Consider the following 17,703-nt stretch of genomic DNA (forward strand, 5'->3'; position numbering starts at 1 on the left):
AATAACCGTTTTATCTTTTTACGGCGACTTTTAAAATGGGAATAGTACTGCGCAATCTCCAAAAACAGGTGCCTCTTCGCCGCGCCAGACTGCGCAAAGATGTTGATACACTGAGGCACATACTGGGCATCCAGAAATTCGACCTGGGCATCGTCTGTGTGGATAACCACAGGATTCAGCAAATCAACAATATATACAGAAAGAAGAATGAGCCAACGGATGTACTCTCATTTCCATTCTACGAGGTAAATATGACTACAACACATGATAGTAAAAATATAAACAGATAATATATGTAAGGCTATCTTTCGTTCATATAGACGGATATACATTTATACATGTAATTGAACTCACCATATTGTACTTACTCCACCACCACCTTTTTAAATGTTTATTTATTAATTAATGGCTGTCTTGTTGTATTATCTCTACTAACATCTCGTGATGTTATTATCAGTAGATTAACACTTGAATTGTTTGTCTTGCATTGTCACATTTAAATTGTACCAAAACTATATATTATTTATTTAAATTACTAATTTAATTGTCTATTTTATTGTATTAACAAATATTGTTTGTATCTCCTTTTTTTGTTACTTTATTTAATTAATTGTCTTCATAATCATCATTTTGTGCTTTGGCAAATGTCTTGGCAATAAAATGTATTGCATTGAATTGAAATTGACTGCCACTTGCTCCCATAAAGTGTTAACTAGACTACATGGGTTCCCTTCAATAAGATTTAGAAACCAACTCAAATCTGGTGGGAGGGGGGTCACTAGGATTCTCTATGAGGTATTTTATGTACTTCTTGAAACAATCCCAATTGAAATGGTGCCTTCACCTGTTTTTAGGACCTGAGGCCTGGTAAAATGCCACTCCCCCTTCATAGGGATGAGCACAACCTTGGAGACATTTTCTTGGGGGTCGAGTTTGTGATGAAGGAGTGTAAGGAAGGATCCCTAGATCTGCATGGAGCCCTCACTGTGAGTAGCTGCAGCACTGTACACCATGATTTATTTTTTTATAAAACTGCTTTATTCCACATCTCCTACAGTAATTAAGGTCCTAAACTTTGACCTTAACAGATTTCTCCTCTTTTGCCTCATGTTTCAGGCTGTCACTGCACATGGTATCTGTCACCTGTTGGGCTACAGACATGAGACAGAGGAAGAATGGACTGAGGTTTGTATGGAGATTACATGGTGAAAGAATGTTGACGTGTTTAAAGAGTCCCCTCAAACCAAATGACAAAGTAACATTTTCTCACTTAAGTTCTGAATTATGGTATGTAGCCATGCGGATAGTTTGTTTCATGTTCAAATGTATTTGTGACATTTCTGGCTCCAACCCCAATACAATTGAGGTGAATGCAAAACAAACACAAAACAATTGTGACTAGACATCGCTGGAGGTAATTAAGAAAAAGATGTCTTTGGAATTTGAGTGAACTGGCCCTTTAACTGAAAAAAGGGTGCAAACTGGAGTGAAAGGAAAAAAAAGTAATTTGTCTCAGCTTTTTCTCCCTATCTATCTCTGAACTCAAGTTTAATCTCTCAGGCATATAAATTGCAACACATACAGTGATGTTTAACCCATGTTGCCTTCAACTGGAATTGTACATTTCATTCTGTACTGTGGCTGAAAAGTGAGTTTCCTATACTATATTTAGTCTTTGGGCACATGGGACAACTTTTATTCTATTATATTTCATTATATTAAGGGGGAAAAAAACTGTAATCCAATGTGTTCAAAGAGTAAATACCATAAGAAAATGGCTGAAAGTGAATTTTAAACTCATTTAAATGTGAATGGTTTGTAAAGCACCATTGAGCTACTATGCTTAAAAAGGTTTGAATGTTTCCAGATGCTGCAGCGGGAAAACTACATTCTAAATGAATACAACAGACTCACAGGGAGAAATCTGGAGCCACTGATGAAGAGATGCAGTCAGGACAGGTGACAGTGACTGTCGCCTGCTAACTTTACACTACGGTGCTTGATATTGTTGTTCACTCTCCTGTAACAATGGTGGACTACTGTTCTGACTGTATTCACTGTCATGCCGTCTTCTCCACAATCTGTGGCTGCTGTTTTTAAGGACTCTTATCACGTGGCAGTACATACAGCGGTTTGATTGTGGATATCCTTTTCCAACACTGAATGAGTGTTGTTACAAGAGTTTTTAAACATCAAATTAAAAAGTCTGTGAACTTTCACCGTAATATTTTATTAAAATCTGCTTTAGGAAGAGTCAGTTGTGTATGAAGGGTAGAAAAAGATGTTCATTTTTACTTCACAAATACATTATGCCCTCTTTACACTGCCATTGGGACAGGATTCAGAAATGTAAATCCAAGGCTGACATTAAAAAAAATGGGAGAACAAATGTCTGAGTAACTTTTACCATCAGCTAATAAATAATGCACACTTCCTAAAACCCAACTAATATGGCTGGGTATCAATATCACATGGGTATTACCCATGTTTTATAATGCTGTTAAATAGATTTTCTTCTGTTTTGAGGGGAGGAAACGGTCTGAATATGTCCAGCAGACATCATGCTTCAAAGTTGCACATTAGCCGTGGTGTACTGAAATGTGATTTCATTTTTACAGTGGTAACAGAAAAAGTTGTACAGTCTAGTATTGGAACAGTACAGGAATAACAAAATACTTCATTTTGTTCCATTCTATAAGCAAGCACACCTGATAGAACTAGTTGGACAGCGTTTGCAGCGATGTAGATGTAGTACTGTATACTGGCCTTTAAAGATGATGAATCTAAAGACATGAGGCTCTAGCTAGCGTCCCTGGTGGTCTAGTATTTATGACTATTTGCCATAGCATATCTTCATGGGTTAATTAACAGATATCAACCATATGTTGCAATAAATAGAAAATCGGTTGGCTTTTTATAAAAGAAAATCTGACATACACTTTGAGGTTTGACAAACGTATCCAAAAGCATTAACATTGTGCAACTTTCAAAGTAAAGCTCGTTTACATTTTTAGAAAAGTTTTCTTGGGAGGCACAAAGTCAAAATCCCAAAAGAATAAAGTAGGCTTTACTGAGAGAAGCTCAGTAAAAATAGGCTTAGTTATCATTGAACTTAGATTTGTTTTTCAAATCTATAATATGGAGACAACCACACACACAAATTATTTCATAAGTCAAGCACAGAAAGCAACAGTGAAAACACAAACACACACACACACACACACTGACAGAAAGTGGATTTGAATTGGCTAGTTTTTGCCAGAACATAAATATTGCACCAATATACCCACTAAATACAACACCCCTCTAACTCTATAATAGCTTATACTCCAACATAGAATATATCTTTATTTAGTTTATATGGGAAATAAAGGGTCCGCAAAACATACAATCCAAGAAGCACCAGTAGCATCTGATGTTTGCTAGCTGCTTTAAGTGAAAGTCTGAATGAACGGCGTTAAGGTTTAAAGAAGTGTTTAAAGAAGTGTATCAAGGAACAAAGAAAAAAAACCTTTACAAAACAGTTGTTTGTTAAAAATCATAGCAAAGAAAGACTTCAGCCCCAAAAACATGGGGGCAAATTTTGATCCACTGAACATTTGTAACTGCATTTCTAGTATCTTAAGAGTCTTGACAGTTTAGCACCCGTGTTGGCATTTACAGGTGCTAATGTAGCAGGGCATTTAGTGATTTGCTGAGGAAAAGAAGTGCCTGAAGACGACCAAAAAAGGACAGCAATCAGTAGTATTCCAGGTTGTTCAGAGGAGTCCAGCTATTAGGGTCCAGCTGTGTGCGTGTGTATAAAGATATAGTGCTCAGAGGGGCTGCAGGACGTTCCTTCCTGCCTCTGAAGTGTTGCTGGCTCCAGATCGCTCCATTTCAGACAGCTGCTCAAACATGTCCCTGAAGACACAAGATTAAGACCGTGTGTCAGAGCATCGTGTAACGCCCTCCAACATGAACACACATACAAACATATTACTACTACAGAACTTAGTCCAGTATGCTGGTTGCTAGTGCAGTGTTTCCCCTACCATTGTCTTGGAGGGGCGCTACATAACAAATAAAACTAAAAACAGAGCAGATCAAAAGCTGGTCAGGATGGAGCATTTTCATCACGGGCACACATTTTACACTGATCAGACATTAGTTGTTTCAACACACCCGTGTGGTTATTCTGCAGACTCACTTGTGCATGTAGAAGAAGATGTATCCACTGCGGTCACGGTCTCGCTGGACAGCTGCTTCCTGTGTGCGCGACACGTCCAGGTCATTGAAGGTCAGCCATGACTGCTTCTTCATGTCGTACACGTCACTGATGTAATGGCCTAGGGTGAAAAATAAATAACGTTTTTTATTATGCGTGCAAAAAAAGGAGTGTCTGAGGTCGACAGGATCTCATTCCAACCCAAAACTATTCCAGATGATTTCACTTGCTAAATGTGCAGAAGCTTAAATAGAATGTAGGCAGCAGGTATGGACGTGAATCTAACAGCTCAACAAACTGTAGTAATGCTTCTTATTGAGGATAAGTTGTATCAAAGTGTAAATATCTGCTCAAGCAACATGTGAAGTCACTCTATTACACTATATGCAGCCATCATTGAGACCCAACATTAAGATCAAATCAATCATTTGCATCAAGATGTTTACAAATCTTCTCGATAGACTTAAGAGTGTCTTCTTAACACACAAGCACTTCAAACTGGCTGCTCAGGCACACATGCACAGAAGTGCTCACCAGAAGAGGAGCTGCTCCCAATGTGACTGACGACACTGATGAGTCGAAAAGAGTTGGCCAAGTCTCCGCTCTGTGGAGTACAACATTTAGAAGCACGTTACTTTGATTCAAAGTGGTTCAGTGTATACTTTTACTTCTTTTATGCAGGGAGGATTGTTACTTTATTTTTGTTGTACACGATAGTAGCTTTTCAGTTTTAAGTAAAAAAACATAATAATATAATATTTAACTTATGATCTTGAAAGTTCAACTTGTTAAGTACCTCAGCGTTCCTCTTCAGGTTCTCAGTCTCTGCTTCAGTGTACTCCATGTCCAGCACGTCCTCGTTGCCAGAATCATCATCTGAGCACAGCAGCTCCGGCAGAGAGTTGTTAAACTCTGTTGGGTGAGAAGGAGATGTTGATACTCGTCAGGCACAGAGTCTGATTAAACATGTCATTCGCTGCTCTGAGCACTTCATTGAAAACATATGCTGAAACAGGCACTTTGTACTTTTGCTTTGCACTCCCTGTTGTCAGCCTGGGGTCTTTTGCTTGTGTAAAAAGGAAAGGACAAAGTGAAAAATGAGAAGAAACTGCACTCAATGTGGGAGCCTCACTGCCTCCACCCCCAATTAAACACTCAAACATCCACCAGATACTACTGCTGCCAACAGGGCCCAGCACAATTTAAAAGGTTGTGTGCCTCCACCAACCAGTCAAGTTGCATGTCTGTCCAAAATGTCATCACTTCATCATCATTGAAATTGTCATAATTAGCATTCGGATTAATCGTTTATGGCCAAAAATGAGTTATGTGCCGTTACAGGGACTTTTACCACCAAATTCTAATCATTTAATTCCCGAGTGCAAGTGGGCATTTGAGCCACATTGGAAGAAATGTGCTGAGATATCACATACATGAAAACAGGACGGACAACCCAAAAACATGACACCTCTGGCCATGGCTGTCGCCGGCATGGAGGCAAATCAATTCTAAATCAATTTTAGTGATCATCAGGGTTCATGAGTTTCCACAGCCAGCTACTCAACATTTAATCAAATGATACCTTGCAGACTGAGCTCAGTGGCCCTCTTCAGATCGTCATCCTCTCTCAACTCTTGGGCCTCCTATATGGGGTGAGGTGGAGACAAGGTTTTACAATACGACTAGTGGAAGACATTTCAACATTGCATTTTCACTCAGAACATGTCTGCTGGGTGTTTAATGACTGCGTGCTCATCACGTACACGCTTCAGTGAGATCAATGATATTTGACACAGACTACTGTAATGTAACACTAGCTCAGCCTGGAGAGTCAACTTTAACTCAGTAAAGGGTTTTCTTTATTTGACCACAACTACTATGTTCTACTGGTTTGCATATTTCATGGAATCATGGAGCTACAACAGGATTCAGATGCAGCACTATTGTTCCAGTGTTAAAGAAAAGCCCTGCAGATCTTACATGCTCCTGGAGGCTCTGGGCCAGAGCCTGTTGTAGCTCCTGTTCTTCCCTCTCCTGATCCAGACTGTACTGCTGGACCCAGTCCAGTTCCCCCTGCTGCTGCTGCTGCTGCACACCCTCTGGAGTCTGGTTCTCCTTGTTCTCGTCCATAGTCAAGTCCAGGGAATCCAGCACATCTACACCACATCAACACAGTTAGTTAACTTAACCTCTTACAGGGTGGGGGAATTTACCCGAATATACATACAAACGACACCCAAAGTAAATTAAAAGCATTTGCATGGTTTTGGTCTCATTCAAAAGATAACTCTCTTATTGTTCTTCAAAACAGAATTAATCCAAGTGCTTCTGGTACTGAGTAATAGTGGTCTGAATATACTGAGTTTAAGAAAATAAACTCTGTCTGAATTTTCTTTGTTGAAAAAGATGCCTGAAGATGTGTATAGCTGGTAGGTAAGAGCTGGAAAACACAATAGCAACACAGCATCAAGTGTTACCAAGTTCAGCTTCAAATTTCAGAACAAAACCACAACACCAGAACATATTAGTCCGGTTTTTACGCCTCTGTTGCTTTTGGCCCCTCAAATGAGGCGTCAATCGAACGCTTAGAGTCCGCTCTACATGTGGGAAGCAGGTGCTCGGCGCTGCAGGCAGCGGGAGTAACGTTTTTACAGAATATAAACTAAATATCCGACACATCGATCAGCTGATTTCAAAGATTGCAACAGCTGTTCATGGGCTTTTATAGGACGTGACGATGTTGGTGATCAATATCTTTTTACTAGAAACGATTGTTTGGACCTTTACAATGACACAGGAGTGTTTTTTTTGGATTATTCCTGATTACAGGATTATTATGAGGCTTCATATGCTCAAAGTTATGATTTTGATTTTTGAGTTTAATTGCTATTTTGAGGCGCTGATTGTACCTTCTGTTGTGATTGTGATCTCAAAATCTGAATAGATGAGATTCTAAGCTTTCTAATAAGATTTGGCACGGGTACCACATCCAGCATGGTGGACTGTACACAACACATGGCAAAATTAAACTCCTGGTTGTCCACATGGTAAGAGGTTAAAGGAATCTCACATTACTATTTAATATCATTTTCTCACGCTTGCACAGGCGTGCTACAAGTGTATTAAATAGGAAGGTTTTAGTGAAAAACGTTTGTGAAGTAGTGCGCATACGACGAAACATGAGACTTGTGCTATACTGTAAACTCATCTTTTGATACAGTGCTGTTGTTAAACATGGCCCCTATGTGCTCAACAAGACTTTTCTCCATTTTTGGATTCTTTGTTGACCGTGAGGCATGAAGAAATCAAGGTAACACAGGGTGAGTAATTGACATACAAATGATCATTACGGGTTCAGTATTCCTTAAATACTTGTGGAGTTACCTCAACTTTAAACATCCATATGCGTGAGTTTAATAATGACAATTTTACTATGCTTAGGACATTAATTTCGGCCAATCCAGTTGTTGTATAAAGGCAGAAAGCCACATTGATTTTAAAACAAGTCATGCAATACATTTTACTATACTACAATCATCCCTCGATTATACTGCATTCATTTAAAAACAAAAGATTACCTGCAGGCTGTTTACTCTCGGTTTCCAGCAAATCTGTATGATAGGCCAGGTCATGGGCATCTGTGTCCCCAAAGCCTGTGTCGGGGACTGCTGGTTGGCTCATCCTCCAGGGGGGGTGGAGCTGAGAGCCCGGCCTCTTGGCGACTCATCTCCAGCACAGCTGCCAGCATTTCCTCATCATTAATGCCACTGAAGTCTGCAGAATCTATTGATGCTCCTCGCTGAAGAAACATAAAACCGTGTCAAAACAGCAGCAGACGAAAGGAGGCTCAATCATAATTGTCATTTATTTCAGCAAATGCTTACCTCTTCTGGTCGGTCATCATCATCAGGCAGACAGCTGCTGAGGCGTCGCTTGCGGCTCGCAAACACCTTTCTGTTAGGCTCTTCTTCACTATCAGAGTCCAAGAGGATCGATGTGCAGCTAGAGTTGGCCGCTTTCCCTCCAATCCTTCTACACACAGTCATAAACTCAGTCATTGAATTTACAAGCAAAAAGTAGAAAACCCAAGTCTGGGCACACCAACTTATTTTCCTACTCATGCAATTTGTGAAAGACTAAATAAGTTTAGGATTGTTTTCCTTTGGCATTATTACGACCAAGGTGCTGCTACACACACATTTTATCAAGGAGGCCGAGTACAGCACATGTTGCTGCTGCTGGGAGTTGAGAGCTTCACTTAAAGTTGTGGCCAGTGTAAATGTCTCCTTTCTCTTTCAGTACTTACCGGAGAGGTGCTGTGGACGAGTTGACCAGCTGTGACGTTTTGAGTGTTCTGGACCTTTGAGAACAACAAACAAAATGCTTAGAAACCTAAATATTTGCCCTCATCTCTCAGCCAAAGGAACCAAATTTAATGTAGCCAAGCCAATTGCAAAGCTTTTACATAATACCCTACTGGATCACTCAAACGACTCAATAGATGTCTTACATGGAGGCTTGTGAACTCCAGCCGAGATTAATAGGGGCGCGTGTGAATTCAGTGCAGTGGGACAGCAGGGTCAGGTATCGGGGAATCACCACCTGCTGGCCCAGCTTGCTGTTCAGAGACAGCTGAGCGTTAAAGCTGTACCGTTTCAGGTGTAAGATGAGCACTCTGTGGAGAGAAGAAATCCATCACAAATCAGAAACTAATTGGCTTCTGTGTTTATCAACAGATGCTTACAAGAAGTACCAGTTATGATTCTCGTCTTATGTTTGAAATGCAGTGACAACCTCTCATCCTGCATGTGAATTTTATTCTCAAGAGTCTGTGTGTAGATACCTGGGCAGTTTGCTGAATTTATGTGTAACAGTCGCTGATTTCCCATTGCACTTTTCACATGAGTACTCAATTTCCTCCATCTGCAAAAGTAAAAAGTAAGTATAATATAATATATATACATAAATAAATATCTAAAAAAAATATATTAATAAATAAATAATATATATATATATATATATATATATATATATATATATATATATATATATATATATATATATATATATATATATATATATAGTTGAGGCATGATACTTGCAAAGGCAATATAACAAGCTTGGAAAGTGGGAAAAGATGAAGCATTCATAGAAATTAATTTGAACTATAACCTGTTTATGAGAAAGCCTCACCCTAAAAAAGAGATCCAGTGAATCCTGGATAGAGCGAAGTGGGAGGGATTTCTTTCGCCGCGGTAGGTCAATGGACAAGTCATTGAACTGCTCCCGCTTGGTCACTACCTCGCCACAGCTACAAAAGAACATGAAGGTATAAAATAATCTTTTCTCCAGTCACATTTTCACTTTACAAAAGACACACTTGTGAGGAGAAATTCAGATGATCAAGGAGACAGGAACTCACCCTTTGCAGGTGATGGTGTGCTGCACCTCAAATTCCATGTTGACCGCCACAGGGCAGGTGTAGATGCGGGAGGTGTCCGCCTCTTCGCCAGGCTCTGCCTTGGTTGCCGATGACGTTGCCTCATGGCTATTCTCACACACTACAGAGGACGACGAGGACTCTGCAGCTTCGTTTGTCCAGCTCTTGTTCATTTTCTCAACATCGTCCTTTAACTGGTCCAAACACTGGCTCAGGAACTCATGAGCATCCTAGTAAACAATGTGACACGCTTAATTAAGCACAACGAATAAATACAAGAGGTGGGTTATGTAGATAGGTGACAAAAGGAAAAACTAATTAAGTCTCTTAGTACACTAAGAGACAGACCTAGATAGAGACTACAGGCTGTACAGAACTAAATAACAGACTTCATACATTTCCACCTCCTTCAAATCAATGTAGGGGGTGGAAACGCATGCAGTTCATTATTTTGTTTTTTTATTTGTACATACTTTATTTTCTTTTTGACATGCTTGCTCCAAAGCAGGCAAGAGCTTCACAAACAAATAAATGTTTCTGATAAAGTGTGTGGCATGACATCCATGTGCAACAACCACACAACATTTTGTGTATTAAGGCACTTTCTCAAGTACCATTAGACCACAACTGCTCCGAACTCATTCTGGAGGGAGATCTTACATTCTGCATGTTTCCAGAGAAACGCTCAGCTGTGGAGGAGATGGCACTCTTCACTTTCCTCAAGAGGTCCTTTTTTGTTTCTGGACAGCCCACGTCCTTCTTGGCCATAAGGTGAGCAAAACGTCTGCAGGCAGTGAAGAGTTCACACAGAATTAAGTACTTTCAGGCAGGTTAAAACAATAAAAAAAAGGGGTCATCTATCAAAGCACATGAACAAATCATCTTCTACACTGATGTTCTTAAAATTCCTTCAGAAATCACACTGTCTCCCTTCAATGTGTTTACAGAGCCAAACATAGTACCTGAGCAATGCATTGATGGGCACCTTCTTCCATGGGATGCTCTGCCTCAGCATGTCATTGGAGAAGGAGGGGAGGCTGAAGAGTGACTGCAGGATGGCGTTCATGTAGCAAGTGTTGCCCAGGTTGGAGAATCTGTGATATACGAATGAAAACATTTAAAAACAATGGATGACCAAAAAAAAAAAAAAAAAAACTATTCAAGGGCTTCAATTTGGTTTGGATAGCAGAATGTCCGACGCTACCTTTTCTAGGTTTTGCAGAGATATGTTTTACGTGATGTTACAAATGTTTATCTTTTAAATCAGAAAAGCAAAAGCAACAGCTAAGCAGAGGAGCATAAACAGCTCAAGTTTTCCATGCGTGTCATTCGGAGTCACAATAGCCTAAATAAATATAACCCAGTCTCTCTTCAGTCTTAGTGCAGCACATCTGGCGTATCCTTACCCTTGCAGGGGGGGCTGAGGCTGAGCCAGAGTGGAAGGCCTCTGCTTGTTCCAACCACCGTAGTCCAGAGTGGGCCGCACCTTCTTGAAGGGAGTGGAGTGATTGGGCAGAATGAGGCTTCTCTTGGCTGAAGGAGTCTGTGCTGTACTGGATGGCCTGGGAGGATTTATAGTAAACGTTATACAGATGTGAGTCACTGGCCTCACTGACTTGATTCTTCAACTTGACAATTAGATTTAAGAGCAGTAAACATTTCTCAATTATATTTTGAAAACCACAAATTGCTTTAGCCATCATTAGCCAAAATTGTATATCTGGAAAATAAAGTGCAATAATGTGACACCATTTCCCCCCCAATAGCATTACGCTAGTATCTTTGTATGGAGAAGTTGATGTGTGCATTTAACATTGCTCGCTTGTGGATTTTAATTGACTACTACAGAAACTCACCTGTCCAGGAAAGAGTGGCTCTGGCTGTAGTCTTTCGTCACAGATCGGCTGCCGTAGAATGACGTTGGCTGAAGGGGGGTTGAACCTAGTGGAGCTGAGGGTAAGGAAAAAAGTGTGGTGAAACATAAAAGGTCATTTTTGCTCTGAATATACAAGTTTATGTTTTATATAATCCCATTTATTTTCTCAATCTATTACAAAATCTCCAGACGTTATGATGGTAAATAAGAACAATTAATATGAAAGATTAATTTGACCAAGTAATTAAAGACATAAGCAGCGATATATAGATGTAGAAGTTTACCTGAGCTCCTGTTCTCCTCTGCCTGCTTCAGCTTATCTTTGCAGCTCAGTAGAAACTTCCTGGATGGATCGGAAGTGGCCTTGTTGTTGCTAAGAAAATGTATATAAACAGATTCTTGGTTATTACCTGACCAGACTATGGAGGAACTAATGAAAATAAAACATATTGGTATGTATTGCTTTTACCTTGATGAGTCATTTTCTTTGGGGTAGTCCTCAGTCAGGTCACTTTCAGAGGTGTGGAGTCTCTTTCTTTTCTCACTCCTGAAAAAGAGCAACACAGTTACAAGCCTGAACTAACAAAGTGTCAAAGTTCTCTTTTAGGACAACAGTCTCATAAAGAAAGATTGTCACAAGGAATACAGGCCAAGAGTGTTGTTGTCAGTACAAAGAACACAAACAGTCTCTTCTTACTTTTACAAAGAATAACCAGAAAATACTGACGATAGCAATTTTCTAATTTGCTGAGCTCTATTGTTATACTGCCCAGCATCAAACACCTCAAGTTATGTTTAAAAGTTATCAAAGTGTTCACACAACACAATTTGCATAGCAACATGAATTTCAATCACACCTGTTCTCAGAGAGTCCAGTGCGTGTGGGAGTGGAGGCAGCTCTACTCGGGCTGCCCAGAGGCTTTCGTGGCGTCGTGTCCTCTCTGCCTTCTGCACTCTGCCGCCTCGGTGTTGTCTGGAAGATGTTAGGAATCTGGATATTTAAGTCAAATGTAAGGGCACAATTGTCTAAATTTAAAGTTAAAATGTGGTTGTGTGTTCTGGCTCACCTGTCTCTCCCCCGACGGATTGCGCTCATTTTTCAAAGAGCGGTTCCCGAGCACACTGAAGTTTGCACTTCCATGGGACGATTTTAAAACTGCTAAATTAAGAAAGAATAAGAGAACAGGACAAAGCATGTGAATTAAATTGTTTTTTGAACAATTCAGTCTGGGGATGTGAACAAAACACCACAATGATATTTTGTTTTAAGCTGGAACAACCTGTAGCCAGGTGTAACCAGTGAAGGAAGGTTGTTTATTGCATTTGTGAATTGAGAACTATAAACACTTTGAACTGCTATTACTTTAATATTCTTTAACACCATGCGGGATGAGAGTATTATTAAATAATACTGTCACAATTGAAATGGGGAAAACCCAGCCTGACAGGTCAAGGTAATCGTGATCAAAGTCAATTTATAGGCTGTAGCCATGTCCGCATGATTCTTCGCTTAATTTAAACTTAGAATCTTAAAAGCCTGTAAATTGGTGCCAGATCAGCATAAAGAGATTCAATGCACTGTTGCACTTTAGTTCAAACCATGTTCTTTAAGAACAAACTATGTATCAAAATGTAAGCAGACTACACAGTATCAGCAGTGGAAGGAACAGGACAAGCTGGCATCAGAAAACACAGTGTAGAAATTAATGAGAATGAATCGCAAGACAAACATTTTTCATGTGTCATCTAATCTGGCCAGTCTTTCTCTGAGGTAAAGTCCAACTGAAAAAACATTTAGTAATCTCTTTTTTAGCCAAATATTGCATTCTAATAATTGAAATATCAGAAATGCTCATTTTCCTTGCAGTACCAATTCAACATTAATTACCTTGATAAAAACAATTAAAGCCAAATTAAAGACTTTTAAGACTTTACTTAATACCTCTAAAAGGAAAAAACAATACCATTACTGCAAAAATATTAATCAAACTAGACCACAGTATACAACGATATTGAGTAGGGATGCACCGATTGTGAAATTTTGTGCCAGTACCCATATTTTTTGTTATTTGTTTTTGGTTATTGATCCCCTTCTGTGCCAGGGAAACAAAAGACCTCTTCATTATAAAAACATAACTGAAGTGTATCGAAGTCATTAAACCCCTTCGCTACACAATAAGTAACTGCTTTAAAAGCCTTTTTATCTTCTATATAACTACCTTTACCGATAAAGCTATTGTGAGCATATCTGCCATGTTGCAGTTCAGTCCGTTTCTCCTCTTATCAGAGACGTGAGACGCAGAGCTGAACAGCCGCTCACTGTCCGTGCTGGGGCATAGAGCACATAGTGATGGAAAACGGAAGTGATCATTTCTCCAACATCCAAATGTGGTGACATCTCTTGCATGGCTTACAAACTGCATGTACCTGATTTTTTTTCTGAGACAATGCAATACTGCCCTACAGCCAACATTTTCTATCGTCGAATGTCATCCAGTTTGCAGATAGACCGAGAGAAGTAAACCAGGCGAATATTGGCCGATACAGAGGTTGATGGTTGAAACGTGGCGCCCGCAGCAGTCGACCTGTTTGGACAGGCGACGAGGGGCACCAGCAACAATGGCTGCCTGGGAAACCGTGTTTGGAGCATCAACTGAGTGACAGGGGGAAGCAAGGCCGAGGTCCAGGCAGCCAGAGGCCGCCTCTCTCTACAGACCCCGCAGACCCAGACTTAATGTCCGCCCTTTTACAATTCCAGACATTTTAAGACCATAAATATCAAAAACTAAATTTAAGACATTCTAAAGATCCGCTGGATCCTTGTTTCTGTCGTGCTGTGAACCATCAACGTTTTGCAAGTTCTTAAAATGAGCAGTGGTGTAATTACCCGTCTTTGCCAGTTTCAGCTTATCCAGATATTCTTTAGTCTTCTGAACCAAAGTCTGGGGAATCTTGTCCAGGACGATGACACTGTTGTCCTTCAAAGTCAGCATGATTCGGTTCAAATTCTGGGTAACGTTCTTCAAGTTCTGGTTCAGCTGAGGGCAAGAACACAATACAAGATATCATTAATTGATTGTAGCTAGATTTATTTTGTTTTTCCCCCCCATAAATAATTACAACTGCATAATTTAGTAGCCTATTACTGTTGTGCTGAAATTAATTTACTTGGATTTTATTTATACACTTATTATTTTGTCAATGTTCTACTTATTTATATTTAACTATTTTTCCTCCAAGCCATTTCTGACTTTGAAAATATGAAATGGATCCTTGATTAACTCAGTCTGGTCCAGACTTAAAAACAGCTCATCACAGTAAATGTTATGAGCCCTAGACCACTAATCCACAAAAAAAACCCATATTGTTTTTCCTTTTTAAAATCATGCACTTCCGTCACATCATTCTACAGACCTAAAATGTGGCTTTAAAAAGTTTAGAGCTCGCCCCTTGCAGAGGGTGGCGGTTGTCAGAATGCCCATAGAAGTGTGTCAAACCACTCCTGCTGCAGCAGCAGAAGCTACTTCTCCAGTGTCCCCCCCATTTGCTTAGCACAATCCAGAGGCTTATATTTTTGGACAAACCAAGAGCTTTAGCAAATATGTGTTGCTAGTGTTAGGGTGCTAACCTGTAGGGTTTTAGTTTTTTACCATTGCTTTGGCTTTCCTGTGCTAATTGCAGCATAAATTAGCCAGACAACATTTTTGAAATATCTATTGTTTTGGTACAACCACATGCAAGGTCTCTCACAGGATTTTGATAGTTACCTACTACGTTCAGTGTGTGGCCCTCTGTTTTTACTCAGTTGTTCATTAAGCACTCCTTCATGGCTGTCAATACAGCAAAAAATTAAAGATCCTACATGTTTTTGCTGACTTTAATTACAACATTTCAGTCCTTCATTCAGTTTCTTTTTCACTTTTTGTAAAATTCATAACTTATTTAACATGACTGTCATGACTCTAGACCACGGGTGGGGAACCTCCGACCTCCGGGCCTTACACGGCCTGCGAGACCATTTGATCCGGCCCTCGAGGTAATTCGTAAAACGCACGCAAAGAAAATCCACTAACAAAATAAAGTAGACGGCAATATTTTAAACGGGCGACTGACTATTTTTCCTGGCCACGGTCCTTGAACACAACACGAGCGGAACGTGTCATCACGTGGTCACGTCATGTCAACAAACTTTTTAATTTTAAACGAGACGGTCATTGACATCAGCGAACGCAGCATGGCGAGTGTAAAACAGAGAAAGCTGGATGCGGAATGTCGCACTTTCCAGGAGAAATGGACGAACGATTATTTCTATGCATCTATGTGGAAGTAAAAGGACAGTGTATCTAGTTTGTGCGGACGTACTTGCGGTGATGAAAAATAATCTCGAGCGTCATTACTGCACGAAACATGCCGCACTGCACGAGCTGAAAGGACGAGTGCGTTTGGATAAAGTTAACGCTCTTCGGCGGAGTTTGGCCCAACAAGCAGCTCTGCAGAGCGTAACATACAAACATGGAAAGATAGAGAGGTAGACCACCACACCAAGAACAGACTATTCCACCACTGCTGTGCAATTATTAGTTAGGGACAGAGTTAAGGGACAAGCAGAGAATAAGGTGATATCTTATTGCTTGTAGTACGAGCTCATTGATTCCTACTGCCGAGCCTACAGCTACCATACCACCTGCTTTCCTCTGAGGATTTTGATGTGTAGATGATGAAGGGAGAATCACCAAAGACTGCTCTGATGATAAAAACATTTTGGTGGTGGATCTCAAAATATTACAATGAAAATGTAAAAAGGGTACTGCTTCGGAATCCAAAGCAATGTTTTAGCCTTTTGTATTTATTCAGTAATGACAAGTGCAAACAACAAAGTCTGAACAATACCTGGAAAGTTTTGGAAGCTCCGCCACAGTTAAATCTTAGACAGAGGTTGACTTTGTTGTCCTTTTCTAGAATCTCAAAAGTTCCCTCTTTCCATCTGGTGGTGCCCAGGTCAATGCTGGTTAAACGGATCTTAACACTAGCGCCACCGGTGGAGAGTTTGGGCACTATGGTCGACATGGCTTACTATCCAGTTGGTGCACTTTGGAGGCTTGGACTTGCGACCAAACAAATCCTAAAACCAAGAGGGAATAAAATCAGATGTGTTAATACAACCACATTGTGTCATTTGTAACCCATCACATATGTCTAGTTGAGTGAAATGTCATACTTTAACCATAAGCGCCACCAATTACCGTTATTGCGCTAGGGAGATGACAAGCGCAAGAGCTCAATGACAAACCATACCAATTCAGAAGAAATCATAAGCACTAACATTGCATATCTTATTAAAATCACAAAAAAACTAATTTGCGTAACTCGGCTAAAAACCTATTAATAATGCAATTAAGCTAGCCCGCTATGGTCAACCTTTTACCACTGAGCGCTTGTTGAAAGTCACAACAAACTCCAAGTAAACCACAAGCAACATAACGTTAGCACAACAGCTAAACGGTTCACTTTAAAAACAGACTATACACTCACAGCAAATATTTGGCAGACAGAGGTGAATGTCTCACAAAGTGGGGATACTCATCCCACTTATGTTAGCTAGCTGGCGGTTCTAATAAGAGTAAATGTAGCCTGTTAAGTATTAGCCTTCAAACTAGCCAAATGGCCAATCTGTACCGCGGCAGCAAAGCGAAGATGCACGGCACACTGCGACCAGCGCTCATTAATTCTTGCTAGGTTAACGTTATTCTGACAAGACGAACAGTCACAAAAATGAGCTAAACCTACAAAGTTACAAGAAGCAGCTAGAGTGACGCTACAGCCAAGACGAATGTCTGGGATGTAGATGTCGTCCCTCATCTACAGACGCTGAATGGATGGGGGAGGCCGACATTAGCAAGTAGGCTAGCAGGCTAGCGGGAACTAGCTAACTGGCTAATTTGACTGATTATAATTTGGTGATGAAAACAGTGTCACCATTTGATTAAATCGTCGCAGTTATTTACCTGTCGATGATATGTGCTCCTCTTGAAACTTTAATATCACACTATCGTTGTCGGTCCTCCGAGAGCAGAAAGTTTGTTTTGCCGGCATTCACCTGCTCCCCAGTACGTATGTTGTTGACAGTGGATCCGCACACGACGCCTCTCAACACTGCGCGATGATGGCGGGAATGGGAAA

General features: G+C 40.2%; 2 protein-coding genes across 2 annotated transcripts; one reads left to right on the plus strand and one right to left on the minus strand.

Annotated features, from left to right (window-relative positions):
• Positions 1–4: 4 nt before the first annotated feature.
• On the plus strand, positions 5–2,619 carry ybey (ybeY metalloendoribonuclease). The gene is made up of 4 exons (XM_029459447.1): positions 5–245; positions 855–986; positions 1,117–1,185; positions 1,868–2,619. Exons 1-4 carry the CDS (start codon positions 36–38, stop codon positions 1,961–1,963), a joined length of 507 nt encoding a protein of 168 aa, XP_029315307.1. The 5' UTR covers positions 5–35; the 3' UTR covers positions 1,964–2,619.
• Positions 2,620–2,885: 266 nt separating this feature from the next.
• On the minus strand, positions 2,886–17,701 carry usp37 (ubiquitin specific peptidase 37). The gene is given in 25 exon segments (XM_029459444.1): positions 2,886–3,903; positions 4,190–4,328; positions 4,742–4,811; positions 5,004–5,119; positions 5,790–5,850; positions 6,188–6,363; positions 7,786–7,870; positions 7,872–8,006; positions 8,092–8,239; positions 8,514–8,567; positions 8,718–8,882; positions 9,051–9,130; positions 9,401–9,518; positions 9,630–9,877; positions 10,308–10,431; positions 10,610–10,741; positions 11,054–11,209; positions 11,504–11,597; positions 11,808–11,896; positions 11,993–12,070; positions 12,381–12,514; positions 12,591–12,682; positions 14,411–14,561; positions 16,414–16,645; positions 17,529–17,701. Coding segments are annotated over 24 exon segments (2,910 nt in total). The 5' UTR covers positions 16,591–16,645; positions 17,529–17,701; the 3' UTR covers positions 2,886–3,815.
• Positions 17,702–17,703: the final 2 nt, after the last annotated feature.

This window comes from Cottoperca gobio, chromosome 21 (genome assembly GCF_900634415.1).
Source record: "Cottoperca gobio chromosome 21, fCotGob3.1, whole genome shotgun sequence".
Classification (NCBI taxonomy): Eukaryota; Metazoa; Chordata; class Actinopteri; order Perciformes; family Bovichtidae; genus Cottoperca; species Cottoperca gobio.

Coding starts and splice junctions, on each gene's coding strand:
- ybey (XM_029459447.1), top strand. CDS start 36: ATGGGAATAGTACTGCGCAATCTCCAAAAACAGGTGCCTCTTCGCCGC. Junction 246..854: donor TCTCATTTCCATTCTACGAG/GTAAATATGACT, acceptor ACCTGTTTTTAG/GACCTGAGGCCTGGTAAAAT. Junction 987..1,116: donor ATCTGCATGGAGCCCTCACT/GTGAGTAGCTGC, acceptor CTCATGTTTCAG/GCTGTCACTGCACATGGTAT.